The 15,513-nt window shown below is 45.6% G+C and overlaps 1 protein-coding gene across 2 annotated transcripts; it reads right to left on the bottom strand.

The window, feature by feature from the left end:
• Positions 1 to 4,383: 4,383 nt before the first annotated feature.
• On the bottom strand, positions 4,384 to 11,699 carry LOC146055494 (thioredoxin domain-containing protein 11-like). 2 transcript variants are annotated; one of them, XM_083168291.1, is made up of 2 exons: positions 11,389 to 11,699; positions 4,384 to 5,516 (listed from the first exon to the last, which is right to left on the bottom strand). In XM_083168291.1, the coding sequence occupies exons 1-2, from the start codon at positions 11,535 to 11,537 to the stop codon at positions 4,922 to 4,924; spliced, it is 744 nt and encodes a 247-aa protein (XP_083024417.1). In that variant the 5' UTR covers positions 11,538 to 11,699; the 3' UTR covers positions 4,384 to 4,921. The 2 variants fall into 2 exon arrangements, with proteins under 2 accessions (XP_083024417.1, XP_083024416.1); XM_083168290.1 differs by lacking the exon at positions 11,389 to 11,699 and adding an exon at positions 6,595 to 6,983.
• Positions 11,700 to 15,513: the final 3,814 nt, after the last annotated feature.

Here is a 15,513-nt window from a genome sequence, read left to right as displayed (position 1 = left end):
TACACTCTAAAACCATCAGTCAAATGGACTAAATTTGGGACTTCATAGAGGATGGTTCAGGTAGAGCATAAGCTCCAGGCAACACAAAATTTCAGAGGGCGCCATATAGGCTGCTCCCAAGACCCTTGCCCACAGTGCAGCTCCCTTGTAGTCTGACCAAGCCAGCACAGACTGGCAAGGCAAACACATGCCTTGTAAATATTTGCCCCTTTTAAAAACCACTGGAGTTCGACCGGCACGTCTGCCGAACTCGGATTTTTATTACATCCCGCCGGGGGATACGGTCATTGGGTCACCAGCATGATGGTAGACAAGCATTAGGTCGACATGACTTAAGGTAGACATGGTCATAAGGTCGACATTGGTAAGGTCGACAGGGTCATTAGGTCAACATGGGTTTTTTCACTGTTTTTTGAGCAAAAATGTGCCGGCAGGCGATATTTCATGCCCTACTATCCACTTGGGCGTGGTGGGAGAATAACATAGTGTGCCTGAAGCATGGCGAGCCATGCCAGGGGACGCAGTGCTATGTTTCGGTCTCTATGTCGACACATGTGCCGACAGGCAGCATTTCATGTCCTAACATCCATTAGAGTGTGGTGGGAGAATAAAATAGTGTGTCCAAAGCATGGCGAGTGCAGCAAGCCATGCGAGGGGACACGGTGGTGCGTATTAGTGTTGACTGTGTTGACATTCCAGTAAAAAAAAAAAAAAAACAACATGTTGAGTTTTCAATGTCGACCTTACCCATGTTGACCTAATGACCCTATCGACCTAAAGTCATGTCTACCTTCCTGCATGTTGACCTAGACTCATGTCGACCTAAATGCATGTCGACCTAATGACTGTCTAACAACTTGCAGGTGACTAACTGACCCCCACCCCCACCGGGGGAAGGAACTGACAAGAACTAGCTTACATATGGGAAAATAGGGTATGGCTCTTTGAATAAAGCCTAGTGACAGAGGAGATCTCTTGTTTTTCTGAGTCGGTGCAGAGTCTAACCAGAATGGCATAACAATTTATTGCTGTATTTTGGAATCACAATTTCCTGTATTTAAATTAAATATATTTGCAATGCAATTATTTGAGTGCTGAGAATGTATGATTTTTTTTATACAGTATTTAAATGGTGTGGTAACATACCTCCGGCAATGCAGATGGTTCCACAGATAACTTAATACCTTGTAGAAAAAAAGTATTGCAAACTTTAAGCACTTTAGAATACTTGTAAATCAGAACAATTACAATAAACTCTACAATTTAAAATGGAGTCATAATATGGTTTCTTAAGGTACGTACACATGGGGGGAGAGATATTGCTAGCAATATATTGCTAAAGGTGCGTACACACGGGGGAGATATATGGCTCAGCCATATATTGCTAGCAATATATGGCTGAGCAATATATTGCTCAGTTTCTCCTTTTCATCAACGACCGGAGATAGTCGCTGATGAGAAGGAACCTCTGCCGGGGGAGCCGCAGAGGTAATCAGCTGGTCGCAGGAGCTTGCGAGGATGTGCTACGCAAAAAAAAGAGAATACTAATAAATCAGAACAGTTATAATAAACTCTACAATTTAACACAGAGTAATAAGGTTTCTTCCTATGTTTATCCAAAAATGTAAGCGCACCTACCACAGCAAGGTGGACCTTTATCAGGTGGATCCCTAACCTCCATAATATTGACACCTTCTATAAATGTATTCAGATCTTACCTTTCATTCTTGCATTCTAAAGTGTAGACTTCTATGCAAGGATCATACTTTCATTAAAACAACAAGACGGGCAGGTGAGTGGGGTTTTATTCCAGACAGAAGGAGTATGACAGTCAGATTGATTATACTATCTCTGCACAAGCAGGATATCTGTAAAACTTTAGAACGGTTTTCCATTTCACAAACACTTGTGTCCCTAGTATTCTGGATCGCAGTCGTCCTTTGTATGTACAATCTGCAAGTAGATCAATTGCTCTAATATCCAGTCCATCTATGAGCCACTGGGGTCGGTGGAGAACACCAATGTTCCCTTTAATTTTACGAGGGCTGTGTGCGGCAAAAGATTTTGGCTGTGCGACTTTGGAAGGAAATTTAAATTTTTGTGCGTCACTTATATATAACTGGAAAATGACGTTCAGCATTTGTGTTACTTTACTTCAAAATGATATTAAACATTTAAACATTCAAAACACAGCACACAATGTAGTTAATGGGTGAAACACACATTAATTGAGTCCACAACTGCAAAAAGGGACCACTGCTGCTTTGTGCGCTCAGTTGTAATGTCTGTGCGCACGCTCGTCGAGTTGTGTGCGCGCGCACGTGCGCACAGCTTAGAGGGAACACTGGAGAACACCAGATAACAGGAAATCATACTTGTGTAGTTTCACGGCGGCAGTTAAGTAGTTAGCGTAGCGTCCCTGTCAGAATCAGCGTAGTGTTCCTGCGGCCAGCGTAGTCAGCGTCCCTGTCAGTATCGGCGTAGTGTTCCCACCCGTTCGCAGCTAGCCGGAGCTAACATAGTTAGCGTAGTCAGTCAGGTGTCCCTGTCAGTATCAGCATCAGGTTTGCGGCTAGCCGGAGCTTACGTAGTTAGCGTAGTCAGTCAGGGCTTTTTACATTGTGGGGAACCATTGACCATTTTAACCTGCCTGACATGACAGGTGTGAATGTGTTCCTGAAACACCCCCACTATCCACGCCAGTCAGAAGCGTGGCGAGCTTAGCGAGCCCCGCGTGGGGACGCGGTACACGTCTTCCCGACCTTCTCATAGCCCCACTATCCACATTGGTGTAAAGTGTGGAGAGCGCAGCAAGCCACCGAGCCCGAAGCGTGGCGAGCGGATGCGGAATACACGTTAAGTAACCCGCTTCCCCTCGCTGCGCTCGCCACACTTTATAAAGACAACTCCATGCCAACGTGGATAGTGGGGGTATGAAAAGGACGGTAGGACGCGTACCGCGTCCCCTCGCCAAGCTTCAGCCTGGCGTGGATAGTGGGGGTTTGAAATGGAGGCATTCTTTATTGTGCATGAGATGCACTTGCACACTGCACCCCTCTTTTGTGCAGAAGACGCACGCGCTACCGAACCCCTAACCCTGTCCGCCTCCCTGCATCTCAGACAGATGGAGCACCTCTCCGCCAGCGCAGGGGATATGGTAGTTAACAGGGCTGTGTGAGAGGCGCCCACAAGGCTTGCCAGGGACAGAGCTGCAGCTCCCGGGGACAGTACAGTGACTAGCTGCCTGACGGGGACACTAAGCTGACTACGCAGTGCTGCCGCGTTGTCCCTAGGCTGACTACGCTAGGCAGCAGTTGGGCTACGCTGACCATGTAGCTTAGCCTACGCTGAAAACGTAGAGTAGCCTGCCGCCGTGAAACTACACAAGTACCCAGAAAATTCCTTTCTCTGTATGCTTTAACCATGTTTTAAGTAGGTGACAGGAATGGGGGCTTCTCAGATATCTAAATGTAGCCCTAGTAGTCAGGAAGTGACTCCATCACAACACTACAATAAAATACATTGGAACCAGACCTGGGTTACACATGTAAATTCTCTAGGCCTGTTTCAAATGTTTCTGGGGAAATAGGGGAAAAAAGTGTCTGGAACAAACCATGATGCCATGCAAGGAGAGCAAATGCAATTATATTTTTACTGTGAAGGGTAAGCACTGGCTGCTTTTGGATGTAGCCCACAAATGTTAGCATTATTTTTTCATTGTAATAAAATTTTGGTTTGGACACACCCCACTGAAATCTAATGCGCACATGTTACAACTGCCCCAGCTGCGCTGCACTGTATTACACTCAGTGGTGGAACACGAGCGGTAAGTCCAGGTGCAAGAATATGCTTTGGGCCCTCTCCTGTTGATAATATGGACACTATTCTGGTTCACTCGCAAAGGCAAATTCCTTCTCAAATGGACAAAACCATGCGTACTGCAGTTGGGGCAGATGTAACTTGTGCAGAAAGAGTTAGAGTTGGGTACTTCAAAGTGAGATCTATATTGCAGTGTAAAAATAATGCAGCCAGTATTTTCCCTGCACATAAACAAAATAACTCACCCAAATCTAAATCTCTCTGCATATGATATGGGGGGGGGGGGGGGCAAGATGTAACATGTGCAGAGATTTAGATTTGGTAGAGTTAGTTTGTTTCTGTGCAGGGTAAATACTGGCTGCATTATTTTTACACTGCAATTTAGATTTCAGTTTCAACACACCCCACCCAAATTTAACTCTCTATGCATATCTTACATCTGCCCCACCTGCAGTGCACATGGTTTTGCCCATTTTGAGACCAAATTTGTACTGAGATCAGATCTGAATAAGCACCATAGTTTAGCGCACAATGGTATTAATGACATTTTTCTGGGACTTAATGGACTTTTGTGCATTTATTTATTAAATTGCATAAGAAGTGGATATTACAGTTTGTTGAGATATATTTGAGATTTCAACTCTAGTCTTTAATACCTTATCTCATGTCCTGCTTTCAGGATTTCAGCCTGTGGGAACCGGGGGATAATTACTGACAAAGCAAAATAGATTACCTGTGCATCATTATTATAGAAATGCAGAAAACATGATCTGTTGGGGTTATTTAAGAACTGAATTTAAAAAAATGCAGATTATTGCAGATTATTCAGACAATTTGTCTAACTATTTTCAAAATGTACAATAAAAAAAAAACAAGAATTAAACCTCAGGCAACATGGATTTAATTAATTTCAGAGAAGTCATCAAACTTCTGCCAGAACAAACGCAGACAAAAAATCTGGAATAGAACTTGTTCTTAGAAACTAGGCTGTTACAAAAATAGAAGTTTTAATTCCTGACCCCCAAGGAAATAAAGACCTTAATTTACAGTTTGAAAATCTGTATAAATAATTTTTGAAATATTTCTGCTAAAAAAAAAAATATCAGTCTGTTTTATTTTCTTTATTATACTCTGTGCTGGAGCTATCAGATTGTCCTTCAGAAACATCAGTGCTTGGCCGGATTCCATCCTCGTGGTTATCAAACCTTTCTGTCTCTGCATTAGTTTTGTGTTTGGCTTCCAGTGCTACCATAAGAAACTTAAGTAGTGCATTTTCTGCCAGAAGACTTTCAGAAGCCGCTACCAGCTCCTTCATCTTGTCCGCCATCGTGCCCACCTCCCTAGTTTTTTGCTCACACAGAGCTTGTAACTGTTCCGTGTGATCCTCCAAGGCTCTGTTGTGTTGTTCTAGGGTCCGTTTTTGGACTTTAAGGTCTTGTGTATCTTTCCTCACTTTCGAAATCCGTTCTGCCAGCTGATCCTGGGCATTGTGTAATACTGTAATTTCAGCCCTCAGTCTTTGGATTTCTCGCTCCAGATAAGTGACTTGATCTTCTTTGTATTGCAGATAGTGCATTGGGCAGGAGGCAGGAGGATCAGCTGCAGCAGAAGGCAGGGTGGCATATTTTAGGATAAACTTCAGAAGGTTTGGAACAGTGATTTGCTGATCTTCAGGATACACTACACTGTGGTCTTTCCTGCAAACACATAAGTAATAAGTGGAGGGTTGGCATTAGAGTACTTGTACTTATATATGTCATCTGCGAACTATCCCAGCAGACTTCCAAAACCTTGTTCGTTCAATAGACAGAAACAGCATCAGGAAAGGAAATGCATGCAATCGCAGTCATATGAACATTAGAATAAGCAAGAAAGAAGCACATTTTGTTTCCCCCAGCACACTCAATGATATCAGTAACAATATTTAAATCTACATGATAATGTAATTCAGAGATCTTGGTTACATATGTATGCAAAAATTTGGAAAGCCCCCAAGTCAATTGACAAGGCATCTTAGAGTATTGCAATATCTATTTGCAGGGTGCAGCATCCCAAAATCAAATCAAAATCGAACAGTGTTTAAGCTGGATCCGATCTCGAAGCGCAGCCCCACGATCGAAAGTAGAAATAAACTTGGCAGGCAACTGCGTGTGTGGCCGGAAACGGCATGTGCGGCCGCCAAACAGCGAGGCTTGTGGCTAAATGCAGCGGCGTCCCTGCTTTAGCCACGAACCTCGCTGTTTGGGGGAATCCTCGCGGCCATCTGACATTGGCCGGCACTGGGGTTAAACGACAAGGGTCATTGTTTTCGGTGAGCCCTGCCGTTTAACCCCCTCACCGGCCGCATTGAATACTGCCCATTAACTCTTACTGCCTGCTATATTGGAGGCACAAGTACACTTTGAGATTGATGTTTGTCTGTTGAAAGCATCCTGTAAGGAATTCAGTTATTTATATTTTTTACAGCAGCATATCTTTTAAGTTACTGTAGTGCGCATTCCACCAGGGTAAGCGCTGAAAAAAAATGAAAGTAAAACAAGGAAAACGTTGCTGGTGAAATCAGAATGCGATACTGGGGATTGTATCCAACATATAGAACAAAGAGTGTACACAATAATACACAATTATAGTGGCAAAACTTTCAGGCCAGGGGGAGGCGTGGCCACGGCAGGGCACGAGTGAGAGCGTGTGCTTGAATCTCCCTGTGCCATGAACTAAGGAGCCCTCTCCTACGCACATCCACATGTTGGAATAAAGGAAAAATAAGACTGTTACCAGTGGGAGCCTGTGGTCGTGGTGACCCCCGGTGGAGGTGTGCGGTGCGTCGGCCCCCTGCTCCGGCGGTGCAGTGTGCCTGCGGTGGAGACTGGCGAGAGGGCGTTTTGATGCAGCGAGGAGAGAGAGGCGCTGCTGCACGGAGAGATAGGATCCGCATCATCGGCGGCGACATCCCCGAGTTTCCCGGCGCCAGAGAGTGACGCGCTGTGAGAGAGCGGACCCGTGGGCGGCGTGCACAGCACAGTAACACGGCAGCCTGAGACACCCGCCGCAGAGAAAGGGGGAACGAGGTGTGGTGGCGGCGGAGCAAGCTGTTTTTGCACCCCAGGCTCCAGTTCCTGCGTGCTCATTGTTCCCTGGTAGCCCCAAGACAGTGCAAAGCATTTTGGGCAGCGCAGTTTGTGAGGCAAACGGATGCTCGCTGGCCTACAGAGTCTGCTGGAACCTAGGCTGTATGCTGCTGTATGCTGTAATCCAGGAGAAATCAATCTGCCAACGGTGATAAAGGTACTTGAATTGCACTTTCTTGCACCAATCAATAAATACCAGCACCAATATATTGAGGACTAAGCATTGAAGGTTGGCTGTGAATGGTCCTGGCCCCTATTGGATAATAGGGAATAAAACTGGTTAGAATATCTGCAGTATAACCAGAATTCTCAAAAGAAAGTTATCACACACCAATAATAATGGGGAAATCCAGCCAAAACACAGCTGCTGCACGTTTAGAAAAATTTGCCAGGCATCAGACTAGCAACAGCTCCCAGGCCAGCACACCGCACACCACTCCAGTGAAGGAGAATAAAAATCCACAATCTCAAGAAGTCACTTTACAACAACTGCTAGAGGCCATTAACTCTAGTGAGACCCGTATGGTGGAGCAAACCAATAAAATACAAAGTGATCTAATGCTGTTGAGAGATGACGTACGCAAGATCAGAGACCGAGTGGCTGAAGTGGAGAGTAGAGTATCGGCTGTAGAAGATACAGTAGCGCCACTTCAGAGCCAGGTCAAAAAAATGACAGGCCAAATGCAGGACATGCAGCGCAAAATGGTCGACATTGAGGGGCGGCTTAGGCGTAATAATTTACGCTTTATTGGTTTTGAAGAAGGAGTAGAAAGAAATACTCCAGAAAAATTTATTGAAGAGTGGGTGGTACAAGCCCTGGGCAGCAAGTCACTCACGGAACAGTTTATAGGGGGATAGGTGATAGAGGATAGGGGATAGGGGAAAGGTGATAGGGGATAGAGGATAGGGGATAGGGGATAGATGATAGGGGATAGGTGATAGAGGATAGGTGATAGGGGATAGAGGATAGGTGATAGAGGATAGGTGATAGACGATAGGGGATAGGGGATAGGGGATAGGAGATAGGGGATAGGTGATAGGGGATAGATGATAGGGGATAGGAGATAGGTGATAGAGGATAGGGGATAGGAGATAAGGGATAGGTGATAGAGGATAGGGGATAGGTGATAGAGGATAGAGGATAGGGGATAGAGGATAGGGGATAGAGGATAGGGGATAGGTGATAGAGGATAGGTGATAGGGGATAGGTGATAGAGGATAGGGGATAGGTGATAGGGGATAGGTGATAGGGGATAGGTGATAGGGGATAGGTGATAGAGGATAGGTGATAGGGGATAGGTGATAGGGGATAGGTGATAGATGATAGGGGATAGGTGATAGAGGATAGGTGATAGGGGATAGGTGATAGGGGATAGGTGATAGAGGATAGGTGATAGAGGATAGGTGATAGAGGATAGGGGATAGAGGATAGGGGATAGGTGATAGAGGATAGGTGATAGAGGATAGGGGATAGAGGATAGGGGATAGGTGATAGGTGATAGGGGATAGAGGATAGGGAATAGGTGATAGGGGATAGGTGATAGGGGATAGGTGATAGAGGATAGGTGATAGAGGATAGGTGATAGAGGATAGGGGATAGATGATAGGGGATAGGTGATAGGTGATAGAGGATAGGGGATAGGTGATAGGGGATAGGTGATAGGGGATAGAGGATAGGGGATAGGGGATAGGTGATAGATGATAGGGGATAGGTGATAGGTGATAGATGATAGGGGATAGGTGATAGGTGATAGAGGATAGGTGATAGGGGATAGGTGATAGAGGATAGGTGATAGGGGATAGGTGATAGGTGATAAAGCATAGGTGATAGGGGATAGGTGATAGGGGATAGGTGATAGATGATAGGGGATAGGTGATAGATGATAGGGGATAGGGGATATGTGATAGGGGATAGGTGATAGGGGATAGATGATAGGGGATAGGAGATAGGTGATAGGTGATAGATGATAGGGGATAGGGGATAGAGGATAGGTGATAGGGGATAGGTGATAGATGATAGGGGATAGGTGATAGGGGATAGGGGATAGGTGATAGAGGATAGGGGATAGGTGATAGGGGATAAGTGATAGGGGATAGGTGATAGGGGATAGGTGATAGGGGATAGATGATAGGGGATAGATGATAGGGGATAGGTGATAGGGGATAGGTGATAGGGGATAGGTGATAGGGGATAGGTGATAGGGGATAGGTGATAGGGGTGGGTATGGGATAGGGGATAGGTGATAAAGCATAGGTGATAGGCGATAGGTGATAGATGATAGGGGATAGGTGATAGATGATAGGGGATAGGGGATAGGTGATAGGGGATAGGTGCTAGGTGATAGAGGATAGGTGATAGGGGATAGGTGATAGGGGATAGATGATAGGGGATAGGTGATAGGGGATAGGAGATAGGTGATAGGGGATAGGTGATGGAGGATAGGGGATAGGGGAAAGGTGATAGGGGATAGAGGATAGGGGATAGGGGATAGATGAAAGGGGATAGGAGATAGGTGATAGAGGATAGGGGATAGGTGATAGGGGATAGGTGATAGATGATAGGGGATAGAGGATAGGTGATAGAGGATAGGTGATAGATGATAGGGGATAGGTGATAGGGGATAGGTGATAGGGGATAGGTGATAAAGGATAGGTGATAGGGGATAGGTGATAGATGATAGGGGATAGGGGATAGGTGATAGATGATAGGGGATAGGAGATAGGTGATAGAGGATAGGGGATAGGAGATAAGGGATAGGTGATAGAGGATAGGGGATAGGTGATAGGTGATAGGGGATAGGTGATAGATGATAGGGGATAGGAGATAGGTGATAGAGGATAGGGGATAGGAGATAAGGGATAGGTGATAGAGGATAGGGGATAGGTGATAGGGGATAGGTGATAGGGGATAGATGATAGGGGATAGGTGATAGGGGATAGGTGATAGGGGATAGGTGATAGGGGATAGAGGATAGGTGATAGGGGATAGGTGATAGATGATAGGGGATAGGTGATAGGGGATAGGTGATAGAGGATAGGTGATAGGGGATAGGTGATAGAGGATAGGGGATAGGTGATAGGGGATAGAGGATAGGGGATAGGTGATAGGGGATAGGTGATAGAGGATAGGGGATAGGTGATAGATGATAGGGGATAGGTGATAGGGGATAGGTGATAGATGATAGGGGATAGGAGATAGGTGATAGGGGATAGAGGATAGGGGATAGGTGATAGGGGATAGAGGATAGGTGATAGGGGATAGAGGATAGGGGATAGGGGATAGAGGATAGGTGATTGGGGATAGGTGATAGAGGATAGGGGATAGGTGATAGGGGATAGAGGATAGGTGATAGGTGATAGGGGATAGAGGATAGGTGATAGAGGATAGGGGATAGGTGATAGGGGATAGAGGATAGGAGATAGGGGATAGAGGATAGGGGATAGGGGATAGGTGATAGGTGATAGAGGATAGGGGATAGGTGATAGATGATAGGGGATAGGTGATAGGTGATAGGGGATAGGAGATAGGTGATAGGGGATAGGTGATAGAGGATAGGGGATAGAGGATAGGTGATAGGGGATAGGTGATAATGGATAGAGGATAGGGGATAGGGGATAGGTGATAGGGGATAGAGGATAGGTGATAGAGGATAGGTGATAGGGGATAGGTGATAGGGGATAGAGGATAGGTGATAGAGGATAGGGGATAGGTGATAGGGGATAGGTGATAGGGGATAGGTGATAGAGGATAGGTGATAGAGGATAGGTGATAGGGGATAGGTGATAGGGGATAGGTGATAGGGGATAGGTGATAGGGGATAGGTGATAGGGGATTGGCCGGACTATGTGCTTCCGCGATCACGGCGGATATCACTGCGCAGACTGGGTCTTTACACCCTCCATCGATAGTGTATAAATATTCACGGACGACCATCGATGTTTTTATATATCGATGGTCATACATTTTCTTTGATTGATTGGCCTGTAAGCCAATAAAAATGCGGTGGCGGTGCTTCGCGGGTGCCGGGGGTGGAGCTATGCTCCGTGTCCCGACACCTTGGGGAAAAAGCAAAAACGAAACTATTTGTTTTAAGCTTGACATCGATGGTGGGAAACCATCTGGTTCTCCCACATCGATGGCAAAACTATTCGACATCGACCATAAACCATCGATGGTTTATAATCATCGATGGTCGATGGCCATCTGCTGTGCTACCGCTGGGGGTGGGTAGCAGGGGCTGTCCTTTGCTGCTGGGCAGGTGGAAGCAGCTGTTCTAGTGTTACTGGGGGGTGCAAGCTACTCCGCTGCTGCTACTCATCACTTGTTCAAGTACACTCACACTGTGCTCGGCCCGCGCACCACACCCACGTCAGTAAGCCCCGCACCTAAGCGCTAGGGGAGGCGCGTCCCTCGCGGCTGTTGCTTGACGTCATCACTCACCTTTTTGTCACGTGACAACGAGTGGACGGTTGGGCTGAGAGATGCGCGAGCGAGGACGGTTGGGCTGAGAGCTGCGCTGGAGGCGGCTGTGTGAAGTTGTCCCATCTTTCCCCCTTCATGAAGATTATACAGCCATAGACTGCCAGCATATTGCCCAGCACGGTGACGGAGAGGAGGCAGAGGTAGCAGGTACCCCCACTGATACTGCAGTGCTACCGAGGGGTTGTGGTGGGCGGGCGCTGCCAAATAGGAGAGAGAGGTAGAGCTGTCCCCAGTGTCGCGGCTATTGGTGGAGGGCTGGCCCCGGGGCAGGTTAGACTAGCCCCCCCCCCCCCCCCCCCCCCCCCCCCCTGATCACAGTGCATAGCTCCCAACATTGCATGTTAAAATTGGTCGTGAAAAGAGGAGGGGCTAAATGGGAAATGGGCGGGGCATCGGTAAAGGGGCATGGTCTATTGCCACGACCACCTGTTTTTTATCATTTTGGGGGGCATTCCCAAAACTTTCATAGTGACTAGGCAAGCCCCAAACTCTCTCCCTGACAAATTTTTTAGGGATGGCCATCGATGGTTGCCATCGATGTCAATTGTGCAACTGGTCATGGATAGTGTTAACATATGCAATGAATGACCATCGGTATTTTTAACTATCGATGGTCATCCATTGTGTTTCACTGATTGGCTGGTGGGCCAATCAAAACACAAGGGCGGGGCTTTGCTCCATGCCCCAGCACTTTGAAACAAACAACAACAAAAAAAGCAAACCATCTGGTTCTCCCCCATCGATGGCAAAAGTATTTGACATCAGCCATAAACCATCAATGATTTTGAAATCATCCATGGTCAATGGCCATCCCTACTCCCCAGTGGCGTAACAAGATACATGTGGGCCACATAGCAAAGTTTGTAAGTGCCCCTATTTAGCACCTAATGCTGAAAAGTGTATACAGCACATGATACTTTGACAGGTAAAGTGGGCCCCTCTCAGCTCTGGGCCCCATAGCAGCTGCACCCCCTGCACCTAGGGTTACCACCTAGTCCCTTTAATTCCGGACACATGTTAATTACACAGGTTCTGTGGCAGTTTAAAATCAGGTGAAGTGGAGTCTTGAAGTCAGCCAGCCACAGAACCTGTGTAATTAATATGTGTCCGGAATTAAAGGGACTAGGTGGTAACCCTACCTGCACCTATGGTAGTTACACCCTTGCTACTCCCTGTTCTTCTGCCTGTAGTGAAGAGATGCTGAGCACAGGTGCAAGGCATCTCTTCAGCGATCACCAATATGATCTCCTGCTCCACCCAACTGCGGGTCAGCCTCCAATAGAGGGACAGTACTGATGTATTTGGGTCTGGAGACTGTGTGCAATCGATGTGCAGGATTGCGGTCGGGCCGGGACACATGCAGAGAGAGATCTGCAACAAGGCTGAGTTCGGTGTCAGAGGGCTGAGTTGGGGGTGGGGCTATCCGAGTATTCGGGACACTTATCAAATCCCCTCCCTTAAATATAGTGAAAGTGTAATCCCTGAGTATAATTGATAGCCCATTTTAGCCAAAATTGTACATTGGCTGAACCCTCCGCTAGGACCAGCCATCAATGGGAGGAGATGTTTTCCAGGCTGATCCCTCCTGTCAACCATGACCAGCTTTTTCTGACCTTTTTCTGACCTGTATATTATTACACACACACACTCACAGGTAATCAGTTCTGATATATCGCTGCTGCAAAAGCAGTCACAAATGACGGCAGCAAATACGATTGATATTATGTGCAGCAGGTTCAATCTCCAATTTCTGTGCTCGATCCACAGAATTGGGTGAAATCTCCCAAAATCGCATAAGTGTATGTGTTTTTAACTCAGGACACCCTCATCCCAAGGGACCTTAATGAGTAAAACACAGTGAATATTGTTTTGAAAAAAATGGATAATTTTTTGCCTTTATTCTCCCCATTTAACTTTCCTTTTTACTTGTATTCTGTGGTGTTTTATTTCCTATTTTTTCATTAGGTTCACTTCATACTGTAACATGTTTTTTTTTTTTTTTTTTGTGTGTGTGACCGCGCTCTGATTGGTAAGCTTCTCCAATATAAAAAGGTACTTCAAGGGTTTGGTGCTAGGAGCGCTAAAAATAATAAAGGGGGTATGTGATATGACTGGTCCAGGCGGGAGAGGAGGTTGAAAATAAATAAAAAATAATAAAAATAAAATAACTAAAAATAAAATAATATAATAAAAATAAAAATAAATAAATAATAAAATGAAAGTAAAAAATAAATAAAAGAGAATAAATTGAGAAAATTAATAACATGTATACTGTATGTACATGAATTATTTATATGTATTTTAGGGGCCTATTTATGAAGGATTGGGTGGAATATTACCGCCCAGGATCGCATTGTAAAATGTAATCCTATTGCCAGAATGGGATTGTTAACACTATGTGCTGCTGAATTTAGAATAATGCTTGGTGAACCTAACTTAACTGTTAATTGGGATACATTTGAATGACTGGCGGTTGGGAATGCGGGCGGCCAGAACACTGATGCCGGCATACCAAATGAGTAATCCTGACGGGGGCCAAGTTAGTATACCTACCCTCCTTCTGCGCCCCCCCCCCCCCATTTATCCCTCCCTGCAGTGTAACCCCACTGCCTAAACCTAGGGATGGCCATCAGTGCATATGCCATCGATGGTTGCCATCGATGGTGATTCTGCACCCATCCATTGATATCTGTAAACTATTTGATAGATAACCATCGATAGGTATAGCTATCGATGGTCATCCATTATATATGACTGAGTGGCCTGTGGGCCAATCAGAACTCGGGGTGGGACTTCCGGGTGTCGTGGGGGGGGGGGGGTTTTGCTATACTCCGTGTACTGGCACCTTGAAAGGAAAAAATGGAAATATCGGTGCTCCTTTGCCATCGATGTAGGGAAACCTTCTGGTTCTCCCACATCGATGTCAAAAGTTCTCAACATCGGCCATAAAGCATTAGACTGTGGGGTAGGTTTAGGTAGGGATGGCCATTGACCATCAATGATTTGAAATCATCGGTGGTCAATGGCCATCCCTACCTAAACCTACCCCACGGTCTAATCCCCACTGCCTAGGTATTATGGAATTTTGATGTTTTACTACCATGCACCAAATCTAATTTGATTCAGACAAGCCCATGGAGTGCTGTCTGCTGATCTCTAAATGCTTTCGGTGATTGTTAATTGTGTATATTTTCCTGTGGAAGGCACCGCGGCATAAAACCTACAAACCTTTATCTGGAGTGCCAATCATCTCACTGCTGATATATATATATATATATATATATATAGATAGATAGTTAGATAGATCTATAGATCTATCTATATATAGATAGATAGATCTATCTACTGTATATATATATATATATATATATATATATATTCTTTTTTTTTTTCTTCTTTTGGACAGGCAAATGGGATGAATGAGCTTACACTTGCAAAGAGACACCCTCCACCTCCCACCGCATAACAGAATTATGTGTCATTCAGTGTGGCGTAATGTCATTTTTGTCTTATACTGTGTGTCATAATGTGAATTTTGACGCATACCGTGTGGCATAATGTGAATTTTGTCCCATGCCATGTGGCATAATGTACATTTTGGCATATACTGTGTGGCATAATGTGATTTTTGGCTTATACCTTGTGTCATAATGTGAATTTTGGCTCATACCGTGTGGCAAAATGTGAATTTAGGCTCTTACCGTGTGGCATAGTATAAAGTTTGGCTTCTACCTTGTGACATAATGTGAATTTTGGCTCATACTGTGTGTCATAATGTAAACTTAGGCATATACTGTGTGGTATAATGTGATTTTTGTGAAGAGGGTTTTGGGAGGGTAAGAGGGGTTTGGTGAAGGGGGGTGGAGGATGCAAGGTGAGATATGGTTGGTGTAGGGTGATAGGGGTTTGGTGAAGGGGGGCTGAGGATGCAAGGTGAGAGGGGGTTGATGCAGGGGGGCGTGGGAGGCAGGGTGAGAGAAGACACAGGGTATAGAGTGGGTTGGTGTAGGGTGTAAGGGGGTTGGTAAAGGGGGAATAGATTGCAGGGTTAGAGGGGGTTGGTGAAGGGGGGTGGCGGATGCA

This window comes from Crinia signifera, unplaced genomic scaffold, assembly GCF_055691185.1.
Source record: "Crinia signifera unplaced genomic scaffold, ASM5569118v1 HAP2_SCAFFOLD_446, whole genome shotgun sequence".
NCBI lineage: Eukaryota > Metazoa > Chordata > Amphibia > Anura > Myobatrachidae > Crinia > Crinia signifera.
Note: the sequence above shows the minus strand (reverse complement) of the source record. Positions and strands in the feature narration are given on the sequence as shown.